At 40.8% G+C, this 27828-nt stretch overlaps 4 protein-coding genes across 8 annotated transcripts; 1 reads left to right on the top strand and 3 right to left on the bottom strand.

The window, feature by feature from the left end:
- Window positions 1-72: 72 nt before the first annotated feature.
- On the bottom strand, window positions 73-5821 carry LOC109902040 (ras-related protein Rab-25). The gene is made up of 5 exons (XM_020498100.2): window positions 5559-5821; window positions 2322-2517; window positions 1448-1641; window positions 900-980; window positions 73-621 (listed from the first exon to the last, which is right to left on the bottom strand). Exons 1-5 carry the CDS (start codon window positions 5593-5595, stop codon window positions 494-496), a joined length of 636 nt encoding a protein of 211 aa, XP_020353689.1. The 5' UTR covers window positions 5596-5821; the 3' UTR covers window positions 73-493.
- LOC109902041 (ragulator complex protein LAMTOR2) lies at window positions 5715-7909 on the bottom strand. Its single transcript, XM_020498101.2, has 4 exons — window positions 7697-7909; window positions 7368-7530; window positions 7016-7105; window positions 5715-6830 (listed from the first exon to the last, which is right to left on the bottom strand). Exons 1-4 carry the CDS (start codon window positions 7762-7764, stop codon window positions 6774-6776), a joined length of 378 nt encoding a protein of 125 aa, XP_020353690.1. The 5' UTR covers window positions 7765-7909; the 3' UTR covers window positions 5715-6773.
- On the top strand, window positions 6696-21417 carry LOC116353108 (uncharacterized). 5 transcript variants are annotated; one of them, XM_031786761.1, is made up of 8 exons: window positions 16529-16678; window positions 17639-18043; window positions 19263-19461; window positions 19579-19692; window positions 19944-20000; window positions 20186-20410; window positions 20713-20835; window positions 20987-21417. In XM_031786761.1, exons 3-8 carry the CDS (start codon window positions 19288-19290, stop codon window positions 21050-21052), a joined length of 759 nt encoding a protein of 252 aa, XP_031642621.1. In that variant the 5' UTR covers window positions 16529-16678; window positions 17639-18043; window positions 19263-19287; the 3' UTR covers window positions 21053-21417. The 5 variants fall into 5 exon arrangements, with proteins under 5 accessions (XP_031642625.1, XP_031642621.1, XP_031642622.1 ...); XM_031786762.1 differs by adding an exon at window positions 18687-18740 and having other exon boundaries at window positions 16649-18043; XM_031786764.1 differs by adding an exon at window positions 18687-18764 and having other exon boundaries at window positions 16649-18043.
- LOC109902037 (ubiquilin-4) lies at window positions 8464-14775 on the bottom strand. Its single transcript, XM_020498091.2, has 11 exons — window positions 14337-14775; window positions 13220-13371; window positions 12966-13117; window positions 12570-12832; window positions 12094-12252; window positions 11767-11992; window positions 11463-11602; window positions 11251-11334; window positions 10979-11094; window positions 10541-10721; window positions 8464-10325 (listed from the first exon to the last, which is right to left on the bottom strand). The coding sequence occupies exons 1-11, from the start codon at window positions 14481-14483 to the stop codon at window positions 10173-10175; spliced, it is 1773 nt and encodes a 590-aa protein (XP_020353680.1). The 5' UTR covers window positions 14484-14775; the 3' UTR covers window positions 8464-10172.
- Window positions 21418-27828: the final 6411 nt, after the last annotated feature.

The following is a 27828-nucleotide window of genomic DNA, read 5'->3' as shown; positions in this document are numbered from 1 at the left end:
CAGTTTTGGAACAATTAAAGCAAAAGATCAAAAATGACATGTAACTGTACTTTAAGTAAACAGAGCACAAACAACAGTGACAGCAAATTTAATTAATCAAGCTTTGTGTAAAAACATGGTTTTGGCACATGTTGTCCAACCTCACAGTCACTAAAAATGCAAATATTCTGTACATCAGTTGACTACCTTTAAAAATAAAATCATCCTAAGCAACGTTGAATCTTAGAAGTTTACACAAAAATGCTGTTTGATATATTTTTATATTCAAATGATTGCTGGATTCTTTGGGGGGGAAATGTACCCCCAGCCATGTACATACACATTACATAATCTTTAGGAATGGAAAACTCATTCTGTCTGCCAACATGTAACTATGTCACATCAGAGTGGTCTTGCTCAGCATCATTCTTTTCAATCAGGCTTGCACCCTTTGGGCACACTAACTAGAGGAAGATGGAGTGCTCTATTCCACATGAGGGGGTGGTTTGTCCCATCAGAGGTTCCTACAGCAGGGCTTCTTCTCTTCAGGGTCGCCTGCAGCTCTGGGGACGGGGCTGGCCAGAGACACGGCACTAATGGACCCCCGGGTCACCTCTTTACTGCTCACCTTCCTGTGAATCTCTGATGGAAGAGGCACAGGAAAACAGTGTGAATTCTGGTGCAACAAACAGTGACAAAAAAACATTGACCACAAACTGCCAGTGACAACTGCTTACACAAAGCAATAAACGTGGCACAAGCATTTTGTTCTGCAATGCCAACTTTCCACTCCGTTTAACTGATTAATTACTGAGTATTGATTGCACTACTTTTACACCAAAAAACAAGATTAGCTAGAGAGCTAAAAACAAACAAATCAATAATAGGGTTGGTACTGTAAATATATAAAAGTCAATTACCTCCAAGGACATTTTGGAATGCAGTCTCAACGTTTGTGGACTCCAAGGCTGATGTCTCTAAGAACAATAGGCCATTCTTTTCTGCATAGAGCAAGAGAGGTAGTGTTTACTGAGTATTTTCTCAAAATGTAGGTTTGTCAAATTTGGGATGAACTAGTGACTCAAGCCCAGTGCTTGACATGGACTGAAATAGGTTCTGGTACTCATTTTGGGTGCTGATACTGTTTATATTTACAGTAGGTGCAGGAGCTCAACAATACCTTTGAGCTAATGTTCTATAAGAGGAACAGGTGCTCAAGCAGTAGAACATTTGTGGTGGCGGTACTCAGATCCCAAGTCAAGCACTGCTCAAGCTACAAATTTGGACCAATAAAGGCTATTGGCCTATTGGCTGTTGTGAATATTAGTATATTAACAAGGCAAAACCACAATTCACTATATAAGGGAACAACATTTTGAAGTTTATGCAATTTATTATGTTTATTACAATGGAGTCATTGTTATTATCCTAGGATATATTCATGGTGTCAGAGTCCTGGCAGCTGTACCTGCAAAGTCCTTGGCATCCTCAGTGGGCACTGATCGCTCTGACCCCAGATCAGTTTTGTTGCCCACCAGCATGACTACGATGTGAGGGTCTGCATGGTCATATAGCTCCTTAAGCCAGCGCTCCACACTCTCATAGGTCAGATGCTTGGTGATGTCATAGACCAATAGCGCTCCGACAGCTCCTCTATAATAACTAGGGAGAAAATATGAAAAAATATGTAACCTGATGTTTTTATTCATATTTATAAAGTATGTGATGGGTGATACCCTCTGAGTATCCATATCCCATTTTTCTCTTGAAATGCCATGTAGGCCTCCATAGTACGATACATTGAACCGACAAAAGCATTGTAATATTCTAATAGACTTGGTTTTTGATTGCAGAAAGACATTTCTAGGGAAGGAAATGTGCATGAGGGAATTATTCAGTAAAGTATTCACTAAACTCTTGACAGAGAAGAATTAATCCTGCTGTGGTATAACATATCCTCAGATTTTCCATGTCATTAAATTGAATGGACACAGTTTTATTATTTTGAAATGTGTTTCCATGCCATTAACCCTTCCAGAGTCTTTACAAAAGAACAAGTCAGGAATTCCTTAAGTCAGAGAAGAAAAATGTTTGGGTCTGGATGTGTATTGAATAATGCCCAGCCATAATAGATATTTAGACCAAAATGCACAAGTAGTAAATGACTGGAACAGTGAACCTGCTGTTTATTCTTCCAGGCTAGCTGGGCAAAGTGTAAAACCAGTGCCTCTCCACGTGGAGTGTTTGGGCCTATAATACCACCCAAGATGCCCACACAATAGTGAGAAATGGTCCCTTTGTATGTGTGTACGTGGGTCCACAGTTTCACCCAGATAACTCACGCAGAGGTGATGGCCCTGTACCGCTCCAGCCCAGCCGTGTCCCAGATTTGAGCCTTGATTATGAGACTTTTCAGTTGAATTGTGCGTGTGCTGAACTCCACCCCGATGGTGGTGCGGCTGTCGTGGTTGAACTCGTTCTTGGTGAAGCGGGAGAGCAGGTTGCTCTTGCCAACGCCAGACTCACCTATGAGAACCACTGGAGAAGAAAGATGGGGGAGAGGAGGGCATGAGTTCTAGTGCACCAGAAACATGTTTTAATATGTGCTTTACATCCCCCGTGAGTCTCTATTATGTGAATGAAGGGGACTAGGTGTTTCATCCTAGATGTAGAACACTTTATATTGCCATAGTGCAGATGCACAATAGTATCAGGTGTAGAACCTCAAGGTACCATTTCAGGGCACAACATATGGAATTACAATAATGAGAGTAAGTAATGTTTTTTTTCACACTAAAACAATGACTCTTCAATGTCTCTCTTTCTTTACTGTTAGAATCTAGCTCATGTCATCCCATTGATTAACACCAACTCATAACTACAATAAGGCTGCTCCCTGAACTTTCTGCAAATAGCATAACTCTTAGGTGAGGCCTAGGTGTGTCCTCAAACAGCCCACTCAATATCACTAAACCCTACCCTAAACCCTCAGTCTTAGTCTGCTGCTCATTATATCATTACTACTCTCTTCACAACGTGTTCTATGACAGAAACAGCACCACACCTGTGCAAAAAGTTACTGGGACAATTATGTTAAGTGAGGAATGTAGAACAAACCATCTGAGAAGTAGCATCAAAATCATGGCTCAGGTGTCTTTAAAATAAATGATCATGCTTGTTCGTGTTAATTATCATCTAGGAAATGGGAGCTAATATGTTATTATCACGCTGTGTAGGTTAAGAGATATGTAGTATTAACAGTGATGAGGGGTCAGTTGTTGAAGAGAACCAAAGGAGAACCAGCGAGTCGTGGGGGGGGGGGGGGGGGGGGGGTGGATTTATTGCATTGCTCTTGGGGAATTTCCTGTAGTGAAACAGGCCTTCAAAAGAGGAAGCAACTAATAAAATCAGGTGGTACAGTTCACACTGATACTTCCCTCTATCTTGCTGTGAGCAATACTGAGTCCAAACAGATGAGGTACAAGGAACAATGATGCCCCCCTATATGTTTCAGTGACTCATGTGTTTGCTTCTAGAGTGTGAGCAGCTGACTCAGAAAGCCAGCCTTGGCCTACTTGACAAACATATAGGAAAATATGACCACATGTCACAATGACACCATGATTTCAACACAGCTGACTGAGCTGAGCCAAACACCAATTTCTGCTTTAATCTCAACCATGAGAATGTGAGCTGAAACAAGATAAGCATCCAAGTTCCATGGCGCACCAGCAAGAAAGATCTAAGGAAACCAAGAATGTGATAAACGGCAGTGTGCAGAAGGTTAAAAAAAAGTGACATGTTTATTCAGTACGGTCACCTTTAATGCATATTCTATTTATTGCCCTCCAAACCACTAGTGGGGATAAGATTAGCAAGTATTGATTATCTTCCCTGCATGCTGATTTATGCTACAGAGCTTTTAACAGGCAATAAGACATTTGTCAAAAGCAAAAATGTTGGGATCATGCCTGTTCATGTTCCCAGACTTACATTCTAAAGCAACTATCCAGCTTCTGGTCTCCGAACCCAGTTTAGATTTAACCTGAGGTGTAAAACAGGCAGCAGGAAAGAACGTTTACGAGATGTTCTACTTTGGTTTGTTTTGGGTAATTGTTCACGGCATTGGCAGATCATTGTTCTGCTTTTGTTTTTTTATTAGGTGAGATGAAAATGTTGCCATTTCCCCCTCCCATACTCAGTAACCTCTTATGCAAACAATATCCCTGGTTTCCAAGGCAAATAGGATAAGAGGCCTTGAAGCACTTTACTGGCCTGGTTTGACTTTGTTCTGAGGCAAAAAGGTATTAAGTAAAGTTTCGGGAAAAAACTCCTCATTTAATAATAATTCAGATTTACTTGAATTGATTTATGACTGAGCAGTTCCCTGAACTTATTTACATATAAAAGCTTCATTTACGTTTAGACAATCAAAGCAGGGACTCATTTAGATTTTACTTCATGATGTCTGGATGGTTTCAAAAATAAAGCTATAGTAGAAGTAGGCCTAGTCCTTCGTTCCAGAATGAATGGCAGAAACTTCCATGTGGTTCAGTGAAAACATAAAATTTAACTTCATCAACATCCCCTGGCCCAACTAACTGGGTTTTCTTGTTTCCCTAATCGACAAATCACTTCACCTCATCATGCACATCACCACCTCCTCTACCATGCCTGTAGCATATAGGACTTAGTAAGTCATGTAGTGAAACAGTACACATGCTTCTCTGGTGTGACTATAGACATAATGGAAAGAGTGATAGGATCAAATATTCAGGAATGTGTGTTTTCATGGAATGATATTGACAAGCTTGTGAAACTCACCACAATAACAGTTGGAGGTCAAGAATGTATTCAGTTACATACAGAAATAGCATTCAAGTTCATAGAAATAGCAACATTCTTGAAGTAGCACTGTCTTGACTTGTAAAATACCAACAGTAGCATATTAATGAACCTCAAGGTTAGATGCATTCTTAAAAGTAATGGCTAAAACTCCTAGACCTGGGCTCGTATCCACAAAGCGTCTAAGAGTAGGAATGCTGATCTAGGATCTGTTCATACAGTCATATTCATCATGACCTAACATGTTAAACAGATCCTAGATCAGTACTCCTACTCTGAGACGCCCTGTACTACAGCCCTGTTTCAGGACACACCCTAGACTTTTTCTGTAATTTCAACACAGGTGGGAGTGACCTGCATCATTTCTGTGTGGTAGATGTGTTACTAACAATCTACGGTGTGCTTTTGATACTGTGCTGGCACTTAGCTTCTAGCCTTAGCACACACACACCAAGTAACATAATTCAATGGTTGTCTGTACTGAGCAACACTGCACTAGCTACAAACAAAGTAGGTTTCAGAGTCACTCTGTTGACATATACATTATATCATCATGGTGGCTCAGTTAGTAGAGCATGGCACTTGCAACACCAGGGTTGTGATTTCAATTCCCATAAAAGACCAGTAAGCAAAAAAGTCTGAACATGTATGCAATCACTACTGAATAAGAGTGTGTGCTACATTATGTAAATGTAGAACATCAATCTGTTAAATGTGAAAGAACAAGGACTCACCCTTAAAGACAAAGTTGTAGGCCTCATCTGAACCCATGAGGTACACCTTCAGTGGTCCAGCTCTCAAGAGTGTGAGGGGAGAAAGGAAAGATGACACTTCCCCAGAAGCCACTCACCCTAATCTTCAGATTTAAAAGAGCCGCACAAACACGCAAGTCACCTGTCCCCCTCTACGTTTAATAGAAACCTAGATTGTTTACAAGGAACTTGCTCCGCTGTGTCATCAGGTAGTTCTGCTGAGGAATGGTGGAGGTTGGGGGAGTGGCTTGGTGTAAGTCTATGGCAGGTTGAACAGGTAGGACAACCACATGAGCAACTGTATGAAAAAAATAGATACATGCCACCTGCTGGACAAACCAAATGATTGTCTTCAGGAAATTACTGTTTCCCTATCCCTTTTACATGGCGAAAGACAACCATTGCTTCCTCTGAGGTGTATTCACAGGACCTACCTGTCAAATAGAACCTAATTTATTGCAAAACGTTTTGCTATGGTATGCAACTAATGAATAAACCCCTGGTTCTGTTCATCTCAAACCAGGAACACAAAGTAACAGCAAAAGGGACCTAGAAACAGTATTGATAAAGTTCTGAATTGACAAACACAAATATATATCAGTAATAACAATACTGTCAAACAACTGACAAGGTAATGCAATATTAGGTCTGTGTTCTGCAAAAAACTCCTTGGTACCCCTGGAACTAAAAATCTAACATGAATCAAATGGTTTTATGTATTTCATATCTTTGAAGACAAATACATATTGATTTTTCATTGAAAAAAAAAACAGAGTTTATGGATAGCCTGTTACAAAAGGATATCATAAATGTTATTGCGTGGCAACAGACAAATGTAATATTCTGACTAGGGTAAACAGCGAATGCCTTAAAGTTAATGTGTCAGCATTTTCAGCAGTTGAGAAAGGAGTCCTCTTACAGGCAGTGAAATTCATTAAAGATTTACATAGCCCGCCTTACACAATGTGTGAACTTGACATTTGAACTGTATGCCACAAACGACCAAATTACTAACCTCAAGCATTAAGTTAGAGCATACGGAGTATAAATACAGTAATCAGAAGACAAATACTCAGTTCATTCATACACAGACTGCAGCGTTTCATGAAGACCAGGTGAAGCATTCACATAAGCAACAAGTGTTCATGTATTATCACGGGAGACAAAATTGAAGACAACACTCCAGCCAGACTTCCCCTATGATGCCGCAACTTGGGTTAAAGGTTCCTCCAGGTACAGTACCAACGCTTCAGCCTAGAAATACCATACAGACAGGAGATATATGCTTAGTATGGTATGCAGACATGGTCTGTGCTCATGGCTCTTTAAATGACATACATACCTGTTCTCTTCAGGAATTAATCATTGGTGTTTTGTCATTTCAAATACAACACAATTTGCACACCAATGTCATCCACACTCAAAGTATTCTTCCTCACCTTGGCTTTAAGCATTCCAAAGCCCACTGTCTCTTTGGCATACATGCACAGCAGTAGGTTAGCTACCCGTGTGATGGCCACCCTGCCTTCCTGCAAAGATAAGATAAGAAAGGAATTGATAAAAATGCATGTACATTGAATTTCAATTGACCTTTGGTGGTACTACCTCCCAAGCTGCCAAATAGCCTAGGTCAATCTTTTCTACCACTATTTAACTAACGTTATCGGGCATACAGCTTAATTTCTCTGGAGCCTCTGACTGTGATACTCAATGGATAACCAACGCAAGGCAGAATGATGTAACAAACATGTTGTTCCTGCATGGTAACTAGACCATATAGTTCAAACTAACCATGCAATCCATCAGAATGAATTTCAGTTTATCTTCGTTAAAAGCTTGATGCCCGTTCTTGTCATAGGCCGACCAGATGTTGCTTGCAATGGCAGCGGTCACTCGAGCGTCAGTGTCCCCATAGCCAGAGTAAGCCAAAAGAGACCCTTCATTATTTAACAATCTGCGGGGAGAACATGTAAATAAGTTAGCCAGAGAGTGTTAGCTAAGACTTACCTCCATGTAGGTAGCTGTCGTTACAAGTCATCTTAAGAACAAATAATTAACCGATTTAGGTAGTTAGAAGAAAATAACGCTATATTCACGTGCTTCTGCCACTCAGTACTTACAGTGTGCTTTGTACTCCGCTTGTATTTGCCTGGCTGAGAACTTGCGTCAATGCTTTTGGCCGCAACATGGTTGGAGTGAGCAATACTTTGCAGCAACTGAAATAATTTAGGCGAAATTATGAAGTGTTTTTATCATCCAGTTCAGTGACTTCTTCTACAACAACACAATCCAGTCAGCTGACTCCTTCAACTTCCTGATACAAATAGTAATGCATTATGGGAATGGCTGTGGGTGCGTTCCAGACGATTGAAACCGGTCACTGGAATAATATATTCAAAGTGCACCTTTTCAGCTCAGATCTGCCCCAATTATAGAATGTATATCCTTTTCATGTTGCTCCTGAGATGTTAAACACTTGTCTGAGTAAGAGGACTGGGGGGGAATCTGTATTAGAAGAACAGAGTTAACTGCACTATCCTGACTGTGGCTAATTGCCATTATTGAAAGGAACAAAATGGCATATCAGTTAAAAATTCTTAATAGCTACCCCGAGTAATCTCTTTGCAGAGGCCGGATGAGTCTAACACTAGCATTGCTTTAAACTTCACAACCCAAGCATAATTGATGAGACTGAGCTAGCCCATCATGTTTATAACTTACACAGCTTTCCTTTAGCCACCATTTTAGTCCAGGATCTTCAAAGTTATATGAAATTATCATAAATTGAAGATCTAAGATATCCATGCTTATTATTCATTTGGTCATCATGGAGGAACATAAACGAATCCAAGCTCCACTCTGGTGAATGTTAAAACAGCTTAATTTCCATTAAGATACTTAAATGTTTATTACAGTTCACAATTTATATTTTCAAGCTTGGTCCTTTCATGAGCTACCAAATATGCATGGTCACCACTAACTTTCCCACCTCTCAGACTACACACAACAAATCCCATACATGTTGAACAAATCATCCATATCAAGTTCATGTAATTTCATAACATAGACAATGTAGACTAGTGTTAATCACACACCTGGTCCAAGAGGGTTGCAGTCAGTGTGAACAGGCTTAGTCTACAACACTAACTACTCATCAAGATCATGAAAAGCTGAATCAGATGTGTTTGTGCTGGGCTTGCACTCAATTTCAATTTTACTTTGCCAAAAGGGTGTGGATTGGCATAAGCTTGGGCTAAATGGAGTTTCCACCACATTTCTCACTGCAGTCCAGTCTAGTGCTTTTAAATCTGAGGTGTGATGAACAAGTGTGCATTTTGAGAAGGATTGATCATCTGAATTCAGCATAGGGTACATCCCTCCAGGATCAGGAGTGAAGACTACTAGTGTAGACCATGCTTTTGAACTAAATGAATCACCACCACACTTGAGCACATTTCTTGAAAGGTATTATTAGAATAGATAACAGAGTGAAGGGACTCCAAGAAAAGGCAGAGCTGAACAGATTTTCTTTAACTGTAGGTACTGCAACTAATATGTATGGGTTTAAGAAAAATAATTCTCTATGCCATTAGTACACTTTGTCATTATAGATTCAACAAATTATTTTGGAATATATTGCTGAAACCAATACATACATTTTTATCAGGCACTACACCACTGCTTGTATGAAAATACACAAAATGGTTAACGTAAAAGGTGTCTGCATTTTTATCATTGTTCAGATTAAAAACATTAAGTCTGATCACTTAACCAGAGCCTAAACTGTTGAAGAATTTACACTAAATAGCACTCATTGACTCAATGTAGCATTAACTACAGAGCTAACCAAGCTACCTTGCTTGACCTTCCAATCTGAAAATCATCCCTTCCAAAAAACCTGAAAGTGTAAGCAAACAGCTGAACCAGGGGCGCTATAGTGCTCAAACAGAGAGTCCAACAGCCTGTATCAGTTTTGAAGGAACACATCAAAATGTCAAGAAATTCTTAAAGCAGAAGGTAAACTGAAGGTGAGTGGTAAAGAAAAGAGAAGGTAACTTCTACAGCTCCTATAATAAATACTAGCCAATCAGGCATGATAGAGTGAAATTAAGTAAAAACAAGCAGGCTCTCATGAAAATAAAAGGTCAGAGGAATCCCTCATTCTATGATTTCAACACTCACATCCCTCCAAATTTCAACTCGTTACCGGCTAAACACAATCCATTAAGATGGGTTAAGTTGGCAACCTCATGCATTTCCAGCAAATGGGCACAGTCATTTCAGAAATAGTCTCCCATAGTCAACAGAGGAAGTAGTCATGTTAGTGGTGGCGTCATTTTGCAGCGATGTCATCATTCCACAGGGTTGATATGAGGTCTCTCCAATAGAAACTTGAATCTGAACACCCACTTCCTGCCCCCATATCTTTCCTACGATTCACAGATCAGCCAAAGAGATGAATAGTAATTGGAATTCAATTGAGTCTATCTGAGGGGCTTGTCAGACTGTGATGGACTGTGTTCATTTGTCATCTCCCACTCCAGCACCCCCCCTCCCTAACCCTTCTCTCCCGGTAATCTCAGGGGGCTAAGGGAGTTAGGAGGGCTGGGAGCCCAGCAGTCTCTCAATGGCAGCATTGATGTCTCCCCCCGTGGCGATGAGGGCCTGCAGGTTGGCCTCGCGGTTGATGAAGCCCATGGCGCTGAGCTGGTCCAGTTGCTGCTGAAACCGCACCTCCGGGGTTAGGGTCTATGAAAGGGAGCATAGCCAAAGTCATTTTTATATGAGCCCGCATGAAAAATGTTGCGAGGGTCCTATTTGAGTGACTGTTAGGAGACAAGTCTCAGTGCCAGTATTAATTGGTTTTAGGTCAATGAAGCAAGTTGAAACACAAAGCTAATGCTAACCCACTGGACAATACCAAGTAGAAAGTCAGAAATTGTGTTTACAGCTCAATGACATACCAATGAGCCGCCTCCTCCCCCAGCAAACATCTGTAACATCTGCTGCATGAGCTGCTGCTGTTGCTGGGATGGGTTAGTGGCAGCGGTGGGATTTGAGCCCTGTGTTGGGGGAGGAAGGTTTTCTGGGGCCACACTGCCTCCTGTGGTTGGAGGAATCACTGGGATCTCACCAGGAGCCAAACTAGGAGAAGAACCATAGTTAACCTCTCTGGGATATTCGGGACGGTAGCGTCCCACCTCAACAACAGCCAGTGAAAGTGCAGGGCGCCAAATTCAAAACAGAAAATCACATAATTAAAAATCAAACATACAAGTATTTCACACCATTTTAAAGATAAACTGTCCCAAAGAAGTTAAAGTGGCATCATCAAGAAAATCAAATGTATAAAGCACGAGTCTCTCCAGTAAACATCTACTGGATAACAGATGGTACAGTACCTGGGCATGAGCCCGGGGGCTTCCGTCTGTAGGGTCTGCAGGCCCTGCTGGATCTGCATGAGAGCCTGCATGGCCCGGGGGTTAGTCATCATGGACAGTGACTCAGGATTCTGCATCTGTAAAATAACCATCCATTTGGTCAATCCAAATGATGTTCCATTTAGTCACAGTTAGAAACTCAATGCCTTCCATAACACTCTGTCATCTTTCTTTTTTTTCTTATTTTGTCACTATGTGGAACTAAAGTGCATAACTAGAGACAGAAATCTGACCTGTTGGAGAAAGACCGGCATCTGATGCCTCAACTGTTCCTGTAACTGGGTGTTTCCGGCAAAGAGGGGGTTGTTCAGCATTGCCTGAGGAAAATAGTAAAGGATTAAGCAATGATTCTACTCGTCACACAAAATAGCCTAGAATATTCATCTTATCAGTATGATTCAGGACTTCTGAATCCTACTGCAGAGAAGGATAAAGTTGTGCAGACCTGCGAGGCGAGTTCAGGGTTCTGCGCCAGCGACTGCATCATACTGCGCATGTAGGGCGCAGACAGCATGTTCTGCATGAGCTGGGGGTTCTCAGAGATCTGCTGCATCAGACTCTGCATGCCAGGGCTACCGAACACACCTGGACAGATTATAGGGAGTGGAATGAGAGAAACAGACGAATCAGCTAAGCAGCAAAACAAGGGTTATACTCAAGGGTGGTATGTTATTACAGATGTAAAGGGAAATATAGTTTTGCAGATTGACTAAAAGGTGAAAGTGCTTCTTCTGAGGTAGTGGTCTTACCATTGCCCAGCCCAGAGGCGTTGATGCCCAGGGGGTTGGAGGCACTGGGTGCAGTCCCGCCAGCGGAGGAGGTTGTCGTCGTGGAAGCGCCAGTCCCCCTGCTTTCTGAGGGGGATGTTCCAGGGGGTCCCCATGGGTTTGGTAAGGGTTCCCTGTTCTCTGTTCTAGAGGGCTGCACGCCAGAGTCTAAGTTGCCCCCCAAAGCAGAGAAGGGATTGTTTCCAAACTATGGATGAAAATAAAAAGAAGGAAAGTGGACTAAGTCACACAACCGGACTTGATTCAAGACGATTGTCTACATATGGTATTCGCAGGAATAATAGCTACCTGCTCTCTAGCGGCACTGAACATGGGCTCCTGGATGTCTGTGTACATCCTCCGGAGGGCGTTGTATCCCCCAGGAATGCTCTCCAGGTTGCTAAGCGCCCGGTCCTGGTTACGCATCATCTCTTGCATCATGGCTGGGTTCCTTGCCAACTCCATGGTCTGAAGAGAGGAAGGGAGTTAACATTATGCATCTGCGCATGAGCCTCCTCACATCCATTCCACCCACCGTTTTGAGAGTGGTGCGGTCTAGTTTAAGGGTTTGGGCCTATGTACATTTGCAATGTTACATAGACACCTTTTTACATTTAAACTACATTGCAAGCTAACTACATAAAAAAGCAAAATGGTTGGAGTAATATGCTCTTCAAGCATTGGTTCTTTAGAGGGATTCAAGTAAAGACAAGACACACAATGAAAACCCAAAACCAAGTCTATTACACCTTGGGCAAAGGACCCATCTGAGCACCAGACCTGACCTGTCTCATAAGTTCAGGGTTGTTGAGCATGTGGGAAATCTCAGGGTTACGCTCCATCAGCTGCTGCATCTGAGGGTTGGTCACAATCATCTGCCTCATCAGGTCTGGGTTAGACATCATGTTCTGCACCAGAGGGTTGTCCATGATCTGAGACAGCATCTCCGGGTTGGACATCAGCTGTCTCTGCATCTGCTGCTGCATCTCCATGAAGTTGGCTGAGCCCATGCCCATGCCTGACAGGCTAGATAGGTCACCAAACCCACCTATGCAGACACAAGGGGGCGGTGGATTACTGGAAGGATATAGGTTAATGCCTAGTTGTGTGGATGTTGAGTAGGTGTAAGGCGATATGGTCGTCTTTCTGTGAGATGGTTTAGTGGGGACTGGGTCACTAACTCAGTAAGTTGGGTGGCTGTGTGGAGGCTGGGGTAGGCCCAGTGCCTGGTGTTGTGCTGGCATTGGGCACTGCGCTAGGATTGATGCTGCTGTTGGCCTGGGGGGTCCCAGAGCTGGATGCAGAGGACTGGGATGTGCCACCAACTGTGGTCCTGGAGAAAAAGCAAGGTCATTATCAACCTAAATGTTCCCATTATCTATCACTCACACATACAATGGGGTTACTAGAATAGTGGGCAAGCAAATCGTCTTACTTGGGAGCAGTCTTGATGACAAGGTGAACAGTGAGTCCGTCCTTGATGCCGTGTTGGTTCAGTGTGTCTCCATCCTTTAAGATTTTGCCAGCAAAAATCAACACCAGCTGGTCCTGCTTGGCATTAAACCTTTTGGATATCTCCTCTTTAAACTGTATGCAAGAGACAGAATGAAGTGGCAGGTGAAGACAAATGGGAATAAAGAGGATAGATACACACCCAAATGTATTCAATGTTGGTAAAACATTTTTTAAAGTTATATTGGCTTAGCTATCTCGAAATCTATCGTTAGCTAGCGAACTACGTGAATCTACTAGCTGTCGCTTTTAGTTTTATAAGAACCATGAGGTCAAATGTTAATGGTTTAGGAAGTCACCAAATACAGCATTAACAGTGTCGCTAGCCGTAAGATTACGACCAGATTCCAGAGGGTGGGTATAATTTGTGGAACCTTCCAACATGAATATGTTCCATAACAAGGTTGCCCACAAACAACACATACAAAGTTGTATATCGGCAGAATAAGATACCGGGTAGGGTGTGGGCTATTTCACAAATTTTTTCACTCACCACATTTACTCCGAAAAACGTCTGTCCTCACTCTGGTGGATAAACATTAAGAATAAGCTACGTGGTGAGTTGATGGCTATTTGGCAGCTAGTTAAATTGATCATGCTACTGTATGCGTTGTTTCCTGTTGGAACGTTCCACAAATTATACTCACCAGTTTCCCAATTGGCTTTCCCAATGGCCGGAGCCTCCATTGGCTAGCCGGTTATCAGCTAGCCTGACCGCAGCTAAAATTAGCTAGCTAGATGAGACTGACAGCGACAAACGTAGCTGGCTAGCTTGCTCACAAGCTAACGTTAGCTAGCTCATGCTTGTTATATATGTATTTATACATTGCCGATTGTGCAAAACACGAATCAAACTACCGATTTAAGGAAATGGTCGAGGTGAAAAGAAAGATTACTAGTTGGGAAAATGGGATAATTCTTCCCACTTAACATCGTAAACTAGCTAGGTAATAGTTAGCAAGTTGGCTAGCTAACTTCGATGTATGCTTGTTAGCCACAGCATGACTTGCATAACTGACTGTGTAAATAAATGCGAATACCTGTGCGACAGAAGAATCCTCCGAGATTGCTATCTCCTCTTTATCTTTCGGAGTTTTTACCGTGACCACGATCATGGTCCCGTCTGAGGCAGCATTTTCAACAACGTTGGAATCCACAGTGGGATCTGTGCCGCTGTTCTCCGCCATCTTTACACCTCTTCAAATTCACTACATCCAGAGAGGAAGAGGTGAATCGAGAGGTTTTACTCAGCCCAAAATATGTCCACGAAAATACGATTCGTTTGTATGGTCATTGAGTGTCAAATTTGGTTAACAAAATGGTGTATATTTTATTTGCTATGTGGGGGATTTTATCAATAGAAGTTTCGTAATGGTGTACGGACGTGGCATCTTTGAAAAAAAAACGACTTAATATCGGAGTTGTGCTTGTTATCATAGAGATAGATAAAGGACTCATCATATATACGTTCAAGCATGGACGACATTGCCATATTGAGGACTTCTACCATTAAAGCGGTCAACTAGGTGGGGATTCCTATGAGTTGGGAGCAGTTAGCCGATGAAGAAGATAATTTACTACTTTAAAATGTAGATAGCCTCAAAGGCGCTGTCACAGACACTATAATCGCACATACAAAGATGAGTCCTCTATCTATCTCTATAGCCTGTTGTACACACTCGTTTCGGGCCTTTCATTGGCTAGAATGTTCCCACCTGCTCTCACATCGCCCGCCTTCCATCTTTGAGAACATGTATTTCCATTGTTATAGCGGTCACTTTACTATCTTGTCAATATAATAAACAGTCTTTACTACATCACAAAACTAGCTAACAAGATTCTCAAGCTGAGATGAAAGCAGTATTACCTGAGGTTTTTGCAACGTTGAAGTCTAGTGGTGTGGTGGTGTCATTGCATTTCACTAAAATGTATGTGTGCTACTCAATGATGTATATAAACACAGATGTAAATCCTTGGTCCAACACTGTCAAATCTAAAATTGTAATGCTGAGAAAAAAAGTGGGTAAATACTTTAAATATTATATTTAAAGGGGCAATCTGTAGTTGCTACATGCATTTTTGGACTTAAGAATGAATTATATAAATTGATTCTTGAAGAATATCATTTATGCCTCATGATCTTAGTTTAACTGTCACACCCTATCAAAACCCAAAATATAAAACAATTTTTGTAAACAATGCAAACAAACACTGCATCCTAAAAACTTGGTTGAAAAGAAAATGTTAACTCATGGATGGTCAGTCCTTGCACCATCATGTTTATGAATGTGAGAGTGGTTATATTTCTCCTGGCCCATCCCTCAGCTTTTTTTACCATACCATTACAGAGTTGGGGTGTCTACTTTGTTATTGTTTTAACTGCAAATTGGCCCTTTAAATTATTGGAGTTTTTTCGTGTGGCAATGAGCATAAAATCCCACATGCATTCATTTAATGATTTAATGACATGAGAATTAGGTTTAGAATGTGAATAACAGCCTATTAGGCCTGATAACTAAATCAAAGCACTGCATGACCCTAATGCATTTTACCTAAAGTCATATCTTGTTTTTTTTAAATATTAATGAAAGCTGTGATGGAAACAGGATGTTTCGGTAGGCTTCAATTTTATAAATGCCAACAGATAATTTGTTCATTGGGCATAGTGGGATCTTTTTGTGTCGGTAAAATTAATTACGCGAGAAATGGCGGTGGAAACGCCTTTATGCGCAAATATTGATTTGATATAATAATTATCATATGAAAGTACATTTGGATGTTGCGCGCGCGCAGGGGGGTTGGGATCCCCTGGTGTAGATAATCATTGTAGGCATACTATCTAAACCGGGGGTGTCAAACTCATTCCATGGAGGGCAGAGTGTCTGCGGGTATTTGTTTTTTCCTTTCAATTAAGACCTAGACAACCAGGTCAAGGGAGTTTCATTCTAATTACTAACCTTAATTAGTCAATCAAGTACAAGGGTGGAGCGAAAGCCCGGCTCTCCGTGGAATGAGTTTGACACGTGACCTAAACTGCTGTGAAATATATATTTTTTCCATGACCAAAAATATAGAATTTTCAGCTGTTTGAAGCTGGAGTAGCCTACAAAACCGAAAGTAAAAGACGTAAAAATGAGCCTTAAAACCGGGAGCCATAGCCCACATAAAACTGTTCTACCGCTTCTTAGTAGGAAAAAGAATGCACTCCCCACAAGTCTTTGCGAAATGACTAACATGTAAAACATCGTAGACTTGCTTTCAATGGGAATGACAGTAACAATTTACATATGCAGCTTTAAGCGAAGAAGTACATTTTGTGTGCACTACATCCTCACGCATGGACTTTTATCCACAACAAGCCTGTTTGGTGGAAACACAACTGGTGGGAAAATGTGTATATCTTTCTTTGTGTATTTGAGAATATTCATATGGAAATCTGTTGCCAATTTGCTGGAAACCTAGCTATCGACGTTCTTAACGAGGCTCGTCTCACATTGGTGACCGCAGATCAAAGCTGAGAATGTAACATTTGACTTTATTTTTTAAAAAGTTTGCTTATATTTCTCAAAAAAGTATGTAAACACTACGAGGCAACACCTATCCTTTATCAGTATGCTATAATTTTGTTGTCAATCTGCAGAGGTCAGAACAACAGCACCTGTGTGAAACTCCTTAGGCCAGAGCTGTATGTGACTATCCCAGTCTTTAGCCAGGTGAAACATTTGATTTCAGTCTTGGTATAGGAAAGCCATCTAGAAAAGGTAGGCTATATAGGAAATCAGGAGTATGATTTTTGGATTTGCATTATATTATTCATGTTTTTTGGCAGGTTGTTGCATGTTTTCCTCCTTTAACGTGACCACTGAGAAATGTCTGTTTATATATATATATATATATATATATATATATATATGGCTTTGGTGCGATGATGTAATTCACAGGGATACACAGATATTTATGAAAAAGTAAGCATAGTCTGGACTGATATTAATATTAATTTTTTATCATGGCGTCTTTATTTGGCTTTTCAATATTTTACCACCACTACCACCCTCAATCCCATGCTCCATTGGCTGATTATATTCTCCCATCTGTGTATGAAACAGCATGGTACCTGAGTAAAGCCTCTCTTCAACATTTCAGTCTCTATCTAGCTAATCACCTTTGATAAATGCTACGACATTAATTGCAGAACAAGGTGACTTTGGATAAGTGAGTACACTGCTCAGGAAAGTGCAAGGTGACATCTTTTTAGACTGAGTTTATACACCATTCATAACCCTCTAACACCAATATTTCGATGACAAACGAGTCAATCCTTTGTTGTATGATTTACTTTTAGAGGTTTTTGCCAAGGAAAGGACCTCTTCTTCAATGACAAAGGACTCCTACTCCCAGAATCCTACAAGATTGGCTGGATGGAGGCTATTGTTGACGACAAATTAATCTCTATCACCATACCTGGCAAAGAACAACTGTTGAGTCCTCGCTTTGTGTGTGTGTGGTGGGGAGGTTCTTCAGTATGACAGGAATCCATTATATGTTTATGATTCAGTGAGGGAAGGGTTAACCTCTCCGGATCTCTTTAAAGTGAGGAGGAGGGCCTGCTGGGAACTAGCTGAGACTGGCTGAGCCCTCCCTACAAGCTACTTCCCTGTAAGAAAACCAAACTGCGCAACAAGCAGACTAGTCTGCCACTGTGATTGCACAGGACCTGTAGAGGTGTCCATCTCAATTGCAGGAACGGGTGAGCTCACTTTCTCTAAAATATATGTTGAATAATACGTTTTGAGTGAATTTAAATCTGTGTAGTTTCATGCTCTCAAAAATAAATTATGTAATTACAAAATAGTATAAAAATAGATGATATTAAACAATTCACACTGCAACGTAAAGCAGTTATAATCAATGCAAACATTTGTCATGGTTTACATTCTCTCGTGAGTCAGGGGATGGATTTGATTGGGGAACACCCAATGGTTGAGTTTGTTTTGCATGGCTGGGTGGGCCTGGGGGGCAGAGTTTGCTCATTTTAGACCATTCAATTGGTCCTTAAGTGAAATCTCTACACACCCGGGGCACCGGGACATTCAAAACGAACTCCACCACTGACAGACAGATGTATAACTCCTTGGTAGTACTGTATTTTACACTACTGTTTACTCTGGTTTACTGGGACATTATATGGTATGTGTACTTTCTGCTGCTAACTAAAAATAAACACCATTTGTAAATATCTGTAGCCTACTTGGTACAAAATGGGTGGAGTGCTTTCTAATTCAAAATGGTTGTCATTGATGTCTTAAAAAAATACTTTATTATTGACTGTATGTTTGTTTATTCCATGTGTAACTGTGTTGTGTCAATATGCTGTGCTTTATCTTGGCCAGGTCGCAGTTGTACATGAGAACTGGTTCTCAACTATCCTACCTAGTTAAATAAAGGTGAAATGAAATAAAACCACCCAGGTGGGTGCTATACATTGTAAGCGGATGATGTGTGTTTCCCAGAAGATGGGGTTTCATGTTGTTCACTACCTTCATGTGTCGCAGAAGCTCTAAACCCACTCATCACCACACTTCATGTCATGCCCTATCTCCTATCATCTTTCAATAAGGCAAGAGATAACTGCAATTTAGTAAAGCAGAGCAACAAAATAATGGGTAGATTCACTTTAATGTTGTCCACATGGGATGGAAACTTTTTGTCACTATGACCCAATACACACTGTAGCAGTGACAGTAAGATAGCCCTTATTTAGGGCAAATTCAGAGTGCTGTACAATGCAATACATCCTCAAACGAAATAGATAGTTGGTTCTTTAAAAAAAAGTTGTATCCTCCAGATACAACACAGACTTCATCAGATGTTATTGGAATGAATGTGCACCTTTTAACATCATGACTTACAGTATAAGGCATACACTTATTTTAACATTAAGATGATTGTTCTGCCTTTTGTTTTAGAGCTGTGTAACCAAGAGTGGCCAGCATGTCAGTGACTGTGACCAAAGGTGGAGGGGTGACTGTATTTACAGTGAACTCTAAAGAAGGAAGCAGTTGGCCCCTGCTGTGTCAAATACTTGGGACCTTGTGCTACAGCCCAGCATGCTCTGTGTCCCAGGGACTGAGGAGGCTCCAATCAAGTTCCCAGTCAGCTCTGGGGGTGGGTGAACTAAAATAACACACACACACACCAGAACATACATGTCTATCATCAATGGGTTGCATTTGTCAACCGAAGTGAGAGTTTTCTAAAATTATTATTTTCTTATTTAAACAGACTATACAGATCATGGTGGGAGTTCTCAACATTGGCTTGGGAGCGATCCTTGTTAGCACTGATTATACTAGCTTACTGCGATGGAATGGGGTTCCTTATTGGCTTGGTGGTGTGGTAAGCTTACTTTATTTTGTTATCGTTTACCATGTCATCATGTTTAGTATGCAAACACAGGATTTCATTTGCAGTTATAACCACAGTAAACAAAACCAGGAAACATATAAGTAACTGCTGACCCACACTTAAGTAGTCTTATTTTATAAAATGGAGGATTGAAGTCAAAATGTTTTATTTATTAGGACAAATAATGTGTCGTTTGTTTAGGTTGTTCGTATTTGATTTTGATATGTGTGCCTTCTCCTTAGTTTATAGCAGTTGGCATCATGTGTATCTTGGCTGAGAAGTTCCCCAGTCCCTGCTTGGTGAGTTGTTCACTGATGCAGATACCTTAACTCTTTCCTGTCATTCCTTAGCCTCATTCCCTTCCTCCATTGAACAATCATTCAATATGATCCAGCTGAATTATAATGATCAACTGAATATCTGAGACATCTAGTACTTACTCAGTTGAGTCAAACTGGTTTTATATTCCCTGATTGTGTTTTAGGTGGGCATCAATGTGTTGATGAACCTGTCAGGTGCTGCTCTGGCCATTACTGGAATTGTGCTGTATGCTGTAGACCTGGCAAACTACAATTTCTGGTGGATTTGCAATGATGACCATTACAATTGGCAAGATGACTACTATGGTGGCCAGGTGACAAAACCCCCCAGTGATCCGGAGAGGGATAGACTCTTGGCGAAATGCAAAGGTGCCAAGCAGATTGCACAGGTGAGTGCTTTACAATGAAGTTTTTTTAATGATATTCATCATGTGAGGAAGGTGTCCCTAGTCTGTTCTAAGTAAAAATATATGAACATTTGATTAGATGGATCAAACTGCTTAATTTAGCAATGAACATGTGTGTCCATAAACAGAGATAGTGGGTACCATGTTTAAAGCACATTCTAATAGCTGGTATGCCAGTCTGTTTCTGTATTTTCCAGTGTTCACCAACACCACTATCTTGCTAAACAATCCAGTCAACTGTCAATATGTTCAAATCCTCCTCCGTGTGTTTGTTCTACCATTAGATGTTGATGAATGCCTTGGACATTGTGCTCATCGTCCTTGCAGTTCTTCAGCTTTGTGTCACCATAAGCTCTGCGGTGTTGGGTCTCAAGGCTTTGTACAAGAATGGAAAGGAGGGAAAAGAGGTATGAACAGAGAACCCTTGAACAGAGCGAATACAACGGCCATACAAATGGAAGTAGAATACGGATATGTAGGTGCACACAGACACACAACCAAGGTAATGTTTGTTGTGTCCTGCCAAGTAATGTGTAACTTTGCTCTGATATGTTGCAGAACATCCGGGACCTGGAGCAGTATAAGCCTCTGCTGGAGGAGGTCACCACTAACCCTGCAGCTTAAAGAGCACTGATCTGATCTGATATACTTTATTGACCACGTGGGGAAATTTGTCATGGACGATTAAAGAGTGGTGTTGCTTCCACATGGATTATATAAATAAATAGAATCAAATGTATTCTTCATAAATGGATCATCCTACAACCACCTCCCCACCCTCACATTTGTTGTTATACATACAGTATGTAGTACATATAGTTCACCTACTTAATTTACTGTAATGCCTGCTGTGACTTTACTTTGTGTAAATGACAACTGACACTGATTGTATGTCTTCATGCGTTTCATATTTGTCATTTTTCCAAAACTGAAAGGACAGTTATAAAGGGGACTATATCAAGTAAATTACTGAATTGACTGTTGTATATTAATTTTTTTCTGCATTTTGATAATTTCTTACTATCTTTTATTCTGTTGTCGTCCCCCCTCCCTCCCTTAAAAAAAATACAGTTTCAAAACAGTTTTACTAAACATTGACATCAGGTGGCAGTCATTCCCATACAAACATAACCTATGAGCAACCAATGGTGTTTCTTGGAGGCATAAACAGGTAACTGCCAAAATAAAGAAAACAGTGTCTTAAGGTCTAAGCCCATAGGTCGCAATATCTACTAAGTTAATATATGCAATTGTTTTAAGATGGTCATAAAATTGATAATTTAGCCATTTGAATTTGAGGGTCCCTGTAGGTATATAAAAAATATATATATTTGATGAAACATTGAATTTGGCCTTTACTGCTATAACCCATAGAAACATTAACACATTTGTACATGGCAAAACAAACAGTCCAGAAATAAATCGTAAGGAATAAGGTTTTGAAGTATCTGTCCTATACCCTGGCGTTATGCCGTTTCTCTGGACCCCTGCAGGGTTGGAGTGGGCCCCCCACTCCCTACAATAAACATCAAATGCATCAGGCAGAGAGCTACTCACAAAAATTAGACTACCAACCACGGTCCATGGAGCTGAAATTGAGACATATCTATGCGGTTGCCTATCGGATTCATGATAGGGTTTCTGTGGTGCCAGGGCATGTAGCGTACAGCTTTGCTTTAGCAAATGGATACATGTTTATTGGTAGGCCTATTTGGTTGTCATTTTCTCATGTTAAGCTTAACATTTCACAAAGCTGTACACAGTGCCGCAAGGCTGCCATGATTTAACATTCTGGCTGGTGGCAACAATGTAATTAAAGTTGGAAATTTAACCTTTTCACACAGTGAGTGTGAAACAGTCGCTCCAGCTTGAGTTGTGTTATGCATGTGATGTCAGAATGCACTCACTGTTCCAAAATGTGATTATTACACAACAGAACAGTTAACACGCGCTGCCTACTAATTATCTATAGGCTGTGTTTCAACTTGTCAGTTTCAGATTATTTTCAAACCAGTTGTATTTTCTAACAACATTTTGAATAGAGGTGTGTTAAGCCTCCTCATTAATTCACATTCAGTGTTGTGTACTATTTATGTTTGAGGATTTACTGAGCCAGATAAACTTTTCTCTTCAAGGAGAGCCCACCGCACTTCACTCATGTTTGTGCAAATCATGTATGCATATATTTGCTCAGTCTTGCAAGAATTGGAAAATGTTCTTGCTGGCGCTCCCGTTGCCTAACTTGTTGTTTTCCTTACAAATAATAACTTTGGACATATGTGAGTTCCTATCAAAGTAAGTTCCTTCTTTTCTGTATATCGTGTTGTCGTTTCTACTGAAGGCGCATACTGCATGTACATTTGAAGTCTGAATTTTATATACACTTATGTTGGAGTCATTAAAACTTGTTTTTCAACCACTCCACAAATTTCTTGCTAACAAACTACAGCATTGGCAAGTCGGTTAGGACATCTACTTTGTGCATGACACAAGCAATTTTTCCAACAATTGTTTACAGACATATTATTACCCTTATAATTCACTGTATCACAATTCCAGTGGGTCAGAAGTTTACATACACTAAGCTGACTGTGCCTTTAAACAGCTTGGGAAATTCTAGAAAATTATGTCATGGCTTTAGAAGCTTCTGATAGGCTATTTGACATCATTTGAGTCAATTGCAGGCATACCTGTGGATGTATTTCAAGGTCTACCTTCAAACTCATTGCCTCTTTGCTTGACATCATGGGAGAAATCTAAAGAAATCCCAAAATTTGTAGACCTCCACAAGTCTGGTTCATCCATTGGAGCAATTTCCAAACGTCTGAAGGTACAACGTTCATCTGTACAAACAATAGTACACAAGTATAAACACCTTGGGACCACGCAGTTGTCACACCGCTCAGGAAGGAGGCACATTCTGTCTTCTAGAGATGAACGTACTTTGGTGCGAAAAGTGCAAATCAATCCCAGAACAACATCAAAGGAACTTGTGAAGGTGCTGGAGGAAACAGGTACTAAAGTATCTATATCCACAGTAAAAAGAATCCTATATAGACAGAACCTGAAAGGCTGCTCAGCAAGGAAGAAGTCACTGCTCCAAAACCGCCATAAAAAAGCCAGACTACGGTTTACAACTACACACGGGGATAAAGATCTTACTTTCTTGACAAATGTCCTCTGGTCTGATGAAACAGAAATAGAACTGTTTGGCCATAATGACCATCGCTATGTTTGGAGGAAAAAGGGGGAGGCTTGCAAGTGAAAGAACACCATCACAACCGTGAAGCACGGGGGTGGCAGCACCATGTTGTGGGGGTGCTTTGCTGCAGGAGGGACTGGTGTACTTCACAAAATAGATGGCATCATGAGGTAGGAAAATTATGTGGATATATTGAAGCAACATCTCAAGACGTCAGTCAGGAAGTTAAAGCTTGGTCGCAAATGGGTCTTCCAAATGGACAATGACCCCAAGCATACTTCCAAAGTTGTGGCAAAATGGCTTAAGGACAACAAGTCAAGGTATTGGAGTGGCCATCACAAAGTCCTGACCTCAAACCTATAGAATGTTTGTGGGCAGAACTGAAAAAGCATGCACGAGCAAGGAGGCCTACAAACCTGACTCAGTTACACCAGCTCTGTCAGGAGGAATGGGACAAAATTCACCCAACTTATCGTGGGAAGCTTGTGGAAGGCTACCCGAAATGTTTGACCCAAGTTAAACAATTTAAAAGGCAATGCAACCAAATACTTATTAAGTGTATGTAAACTTATGACCCACTGGGAATGTGATGAAAGAAATAAAAGCTGAAATAAATCACTCTCTCTACTATTTTCTGACATAAAATGAAGTGGTGATCCTAACTGACCTAAGTCAGGGAATTTTTACTAGGATTAAATGTAAGGAATTGTGAAAAACTGAGGCTAAATGTATTTGGCTACGGTGTACATAAACTTCTGACTTCAACTGTGTGTATGTATGTATGTATGTATGTATGTATGTATGTATGTATGTATGTATGTATGTATGTATGTATGTATGTATGTATGTATGTATGTAAACTCCTTTTTTCAGGACCCTGTCTTTCAAAGATAATTTGTAAGAATCCAAATAACTTCACAGATCTTCATTGTTAAGGGTTTAAAGACTGTTTCCAATGCTTGTTCAATGAACCATAAACAGTTAATGAACATGCACTTGTGGAACGGTCGTTAAGACACTAACAGCTTACAGATGGTAGGCAATTAAGGTCACAGTTATGAAAACTTAGGACACTAAAGACGCATTTCTACTGACTCTGAAAAACACCAAAAAAAAGATGCCCAGGATCCCTGCTCATCTGCGTGAACGTGCCTTATGCATGCTGCAAGGATGTGGCTCGGGCAATAAATTGCAATGTCCGTACTGTGAGATGCCTAAGACAGCGCTACAGGAATACAGGAAGGACAGCTGATCGTCCTCGCAGTGGCAGACCACGTATAACAACACCTGCACAGGATCGGTACATCCGAACATCACACCTGCGGGACAGGTACAGGATGGCAACAACTGCCCGAGTTACACCAGGAACGCACAATCCCTCCATTAGTGCTCAGACTGTCCGCAATAGGCTGCGAGAGGGTGGACTGAGGGCTTGTATGCCAGTTGTAAGGCAGGTCCTCAACAGACATCACTGGAAACAGCGTCGCCTATGGGCACAAACCCACCGTCATTGATCCAGGCAGGACTGGCAAAACATACTCTTCACTGACGTGATGCGGTTTTGTCTCTTCAGGGGTGATGTTCGGATTCACGTTCATCGTCGAAGGAATGAGTGTTACACCGAGGCCTGTACTCTGGAGCAGGATCGATTTGGAGGTGGAGGATCCACCATGGTCTGGGGCGATGTGTCACAGCATCATTGGACTGAGCTTGTTGTCATTGCAGGCAAGAACTGCAAAGAACTGGCAAATCTGGTTCAGTCCATGAGGAGGAGATGCACTGCAATACTTGGTGGCCACACCAGATGCTGACTGTTACTTTTGATTTTGACCCCCCTTTGTTCAGGGACACATTATTCCATTTATGTTAGTCACATGTCTGTGGAACTTGTTCAGTTTATTTCTCAGTTGTTGAATCTTGTTATGTTCATACAAATATTTACACATGTTAAGTTTGCTGAAAATAAACACAGTTGACAGTGAGAGGACATTTCTTTTTTTACAGTTTTATTCACAAGTACTGGTGACAAATAATGCATTCCGATTATTGCATATATTGTAATGGACACCTATGATGTGTGTAAAATACTTTTTTGAAGGTTGTACTGATTATAATGAGCTAAGCTATTTGCCAGCTACCATGTTTGTTGACATTATACAATGCATTCTGTGTGACCAAAGATGTTTTGAGGTGAAGGAATGGTCCACTTATCTTTCGGGTACACTTCCGGATGTGAATGATGGTAGACGACACACCCCCTTCAACATGCATACTGTAAACAGACCAAACTCATCTTGTCTCCTCTTATTATCTTTGGTTGATGAGAAAAAACAAACATTCAGGTGGGCACAAACTACCCATCATCGGATTACTTTCGGTTTCTAGAAAGTGTTTTACTCAATTATTTAGATCAATGGTGAGCTCACCTGTGATGTGATTAATTCTAAATAGTAATTGCTATTAGCTAATTCATATTGTAGTTTCTATCAGCTGAGACGTATAAACATATGACCGCTTTTGTTACGTCAATCTTTCCTCAGTTAGTGCTAGGACAAATGTGGCCTACATTTTCTGGTTTGAAGATTGTGTAAAATTCCAGCTACTTCGGTGAATGTCTGAACATTGCATCCAAAAATAAACTGGTCACATTTTGGACATAACTTTGTGTTTGTGCAAAATGTTTCTGTGAAAAAAAGTGTTGCCAGCTCAAATGCTGATTGTTGCGTCAATCGAAAATGGACTTTCTAAATAAGTGTTCTAATCACACCGGTTTGATCGTACGTAACAGGGACCACTATAGAATGATCACACCCGTACGTGGTACGTGTAAAAAGGTTAAACATTGCAGATTTTAACATTTATTTTCGATACAACAGAATACTAATCAGCAACCAATTTATTTAAAAAGACATACAACTGTCCTGTATATCCTACCTGAACCTGCATGACATGAGCAGTCCACGTGCTCTCTCCCAGCTTGGATAGAAAGTTGTTGGGTGTAAAACCAGTCTGTCTATTAATGCCAAATAACACACAGTCAGTCCACCCTCAAAACACTAGTTTACTATGGATTGTTTCATTTAGCAGTGTAGCCTATATAGCCTATAGCTATATACATTATTTAGCTGCTATTTATACAAAAATTACACATCCAATAGCCTAACAATGCATCTGCCAATTTATTGGCTGTCCAGTATCCAGATGACCTGCCCCAGAGCATCCTCTACAGTTAATCTCTTTCTGTAACGTGTTGGCACCACAATTAAAGAGAATAAGAGACTCAATTAAAGATGTTGCAGAAGTGCTATATTTGAAGAACCACTACCTTCTGCCTAGTTTCCCTGATGTTGCTACGGCAATAAAGCGTTTTTTAACCCTCTCTGTAACTGTGGAAGGGTGTCCGGTACGCCAGTGGTCCTATATCTGAGAAATATAACAAAACACTTAAATAAAATAATCTACTCATGTTTGGTCGTGTTATTCGTGGCACATTTGACCCCCTATGCACTTTTTGCAATTTTTACAGGGTTACCTTCAAATGCCTCCACTGAAGCTTGTGTGGCTCATAGAGCAGAACAGCCGACACCTTTGTGTTCATGAGAGTCTCGGTTTTGTGAGAAGACCTCTTCTAAATGAGCATTTTAGAATGCTTTTTTTTTTAGACCGATTTTGTGACGATTTTCTTGTCAGGATTCATGTGTAGAAACATACCACTTTCACAAGCCCCATGATTTGGAAGAAGCGCAAACTTTATATCGGCAGAAAGAGGGGATTGCGCTGCAGCCACTACAATAAAGCTGTAAGTCTCTAGCATAATCACACGGGGAGCTGTTCAATATTCAAAATGATGTCACAGTGTGATGCACGGGTACGTCAATCGACTGTAATAGGGTGTTGGGCCTTCACGAGCAGCTAGAACAGCTTCAATGCGCCTTGGCATAGATTCTAGTGTGTCTGGAACTCTATTGGAGGGATGCGACACCATTCTTCCACAACAAATGAGATAATTTGGTGTTTTGTTGATGGTAGTGGAAAACGCTGTCTCAGGCACCACTTCAGACCCCTATTTCAGTCACTTCTATTTTGTTGTTGTTTTTACCACTTTTTCTCCCCAATCTCATGGTATCCAATCGGTAGTTACAGTCTTGTCCCATTGCTGCAACTCCCGTACGGACTCTGGAGAGGCAAAGGTCGAGAG

This window comes from Oncorhynchus kisutch, linkage group LG13, assembly GCF_002021735.2.
Source record: "Oncorhynchus kisutch isolate 150728-3 linkage group LG13, Okis_V2, whole genome shotgun sequence".
Lineage (NCBI taxonomy): Eukaryota > Metazoa > Chordata > Actinopteri > Salmoniformes > Salmonidae > Oncorhynchus > Oncorhynchus kisutch.
The sequence above is the reverse complement of the archived record's forward strand: the minus strand, read 5'-3'. Positions and strand labels throughout refer to the sequence as shown.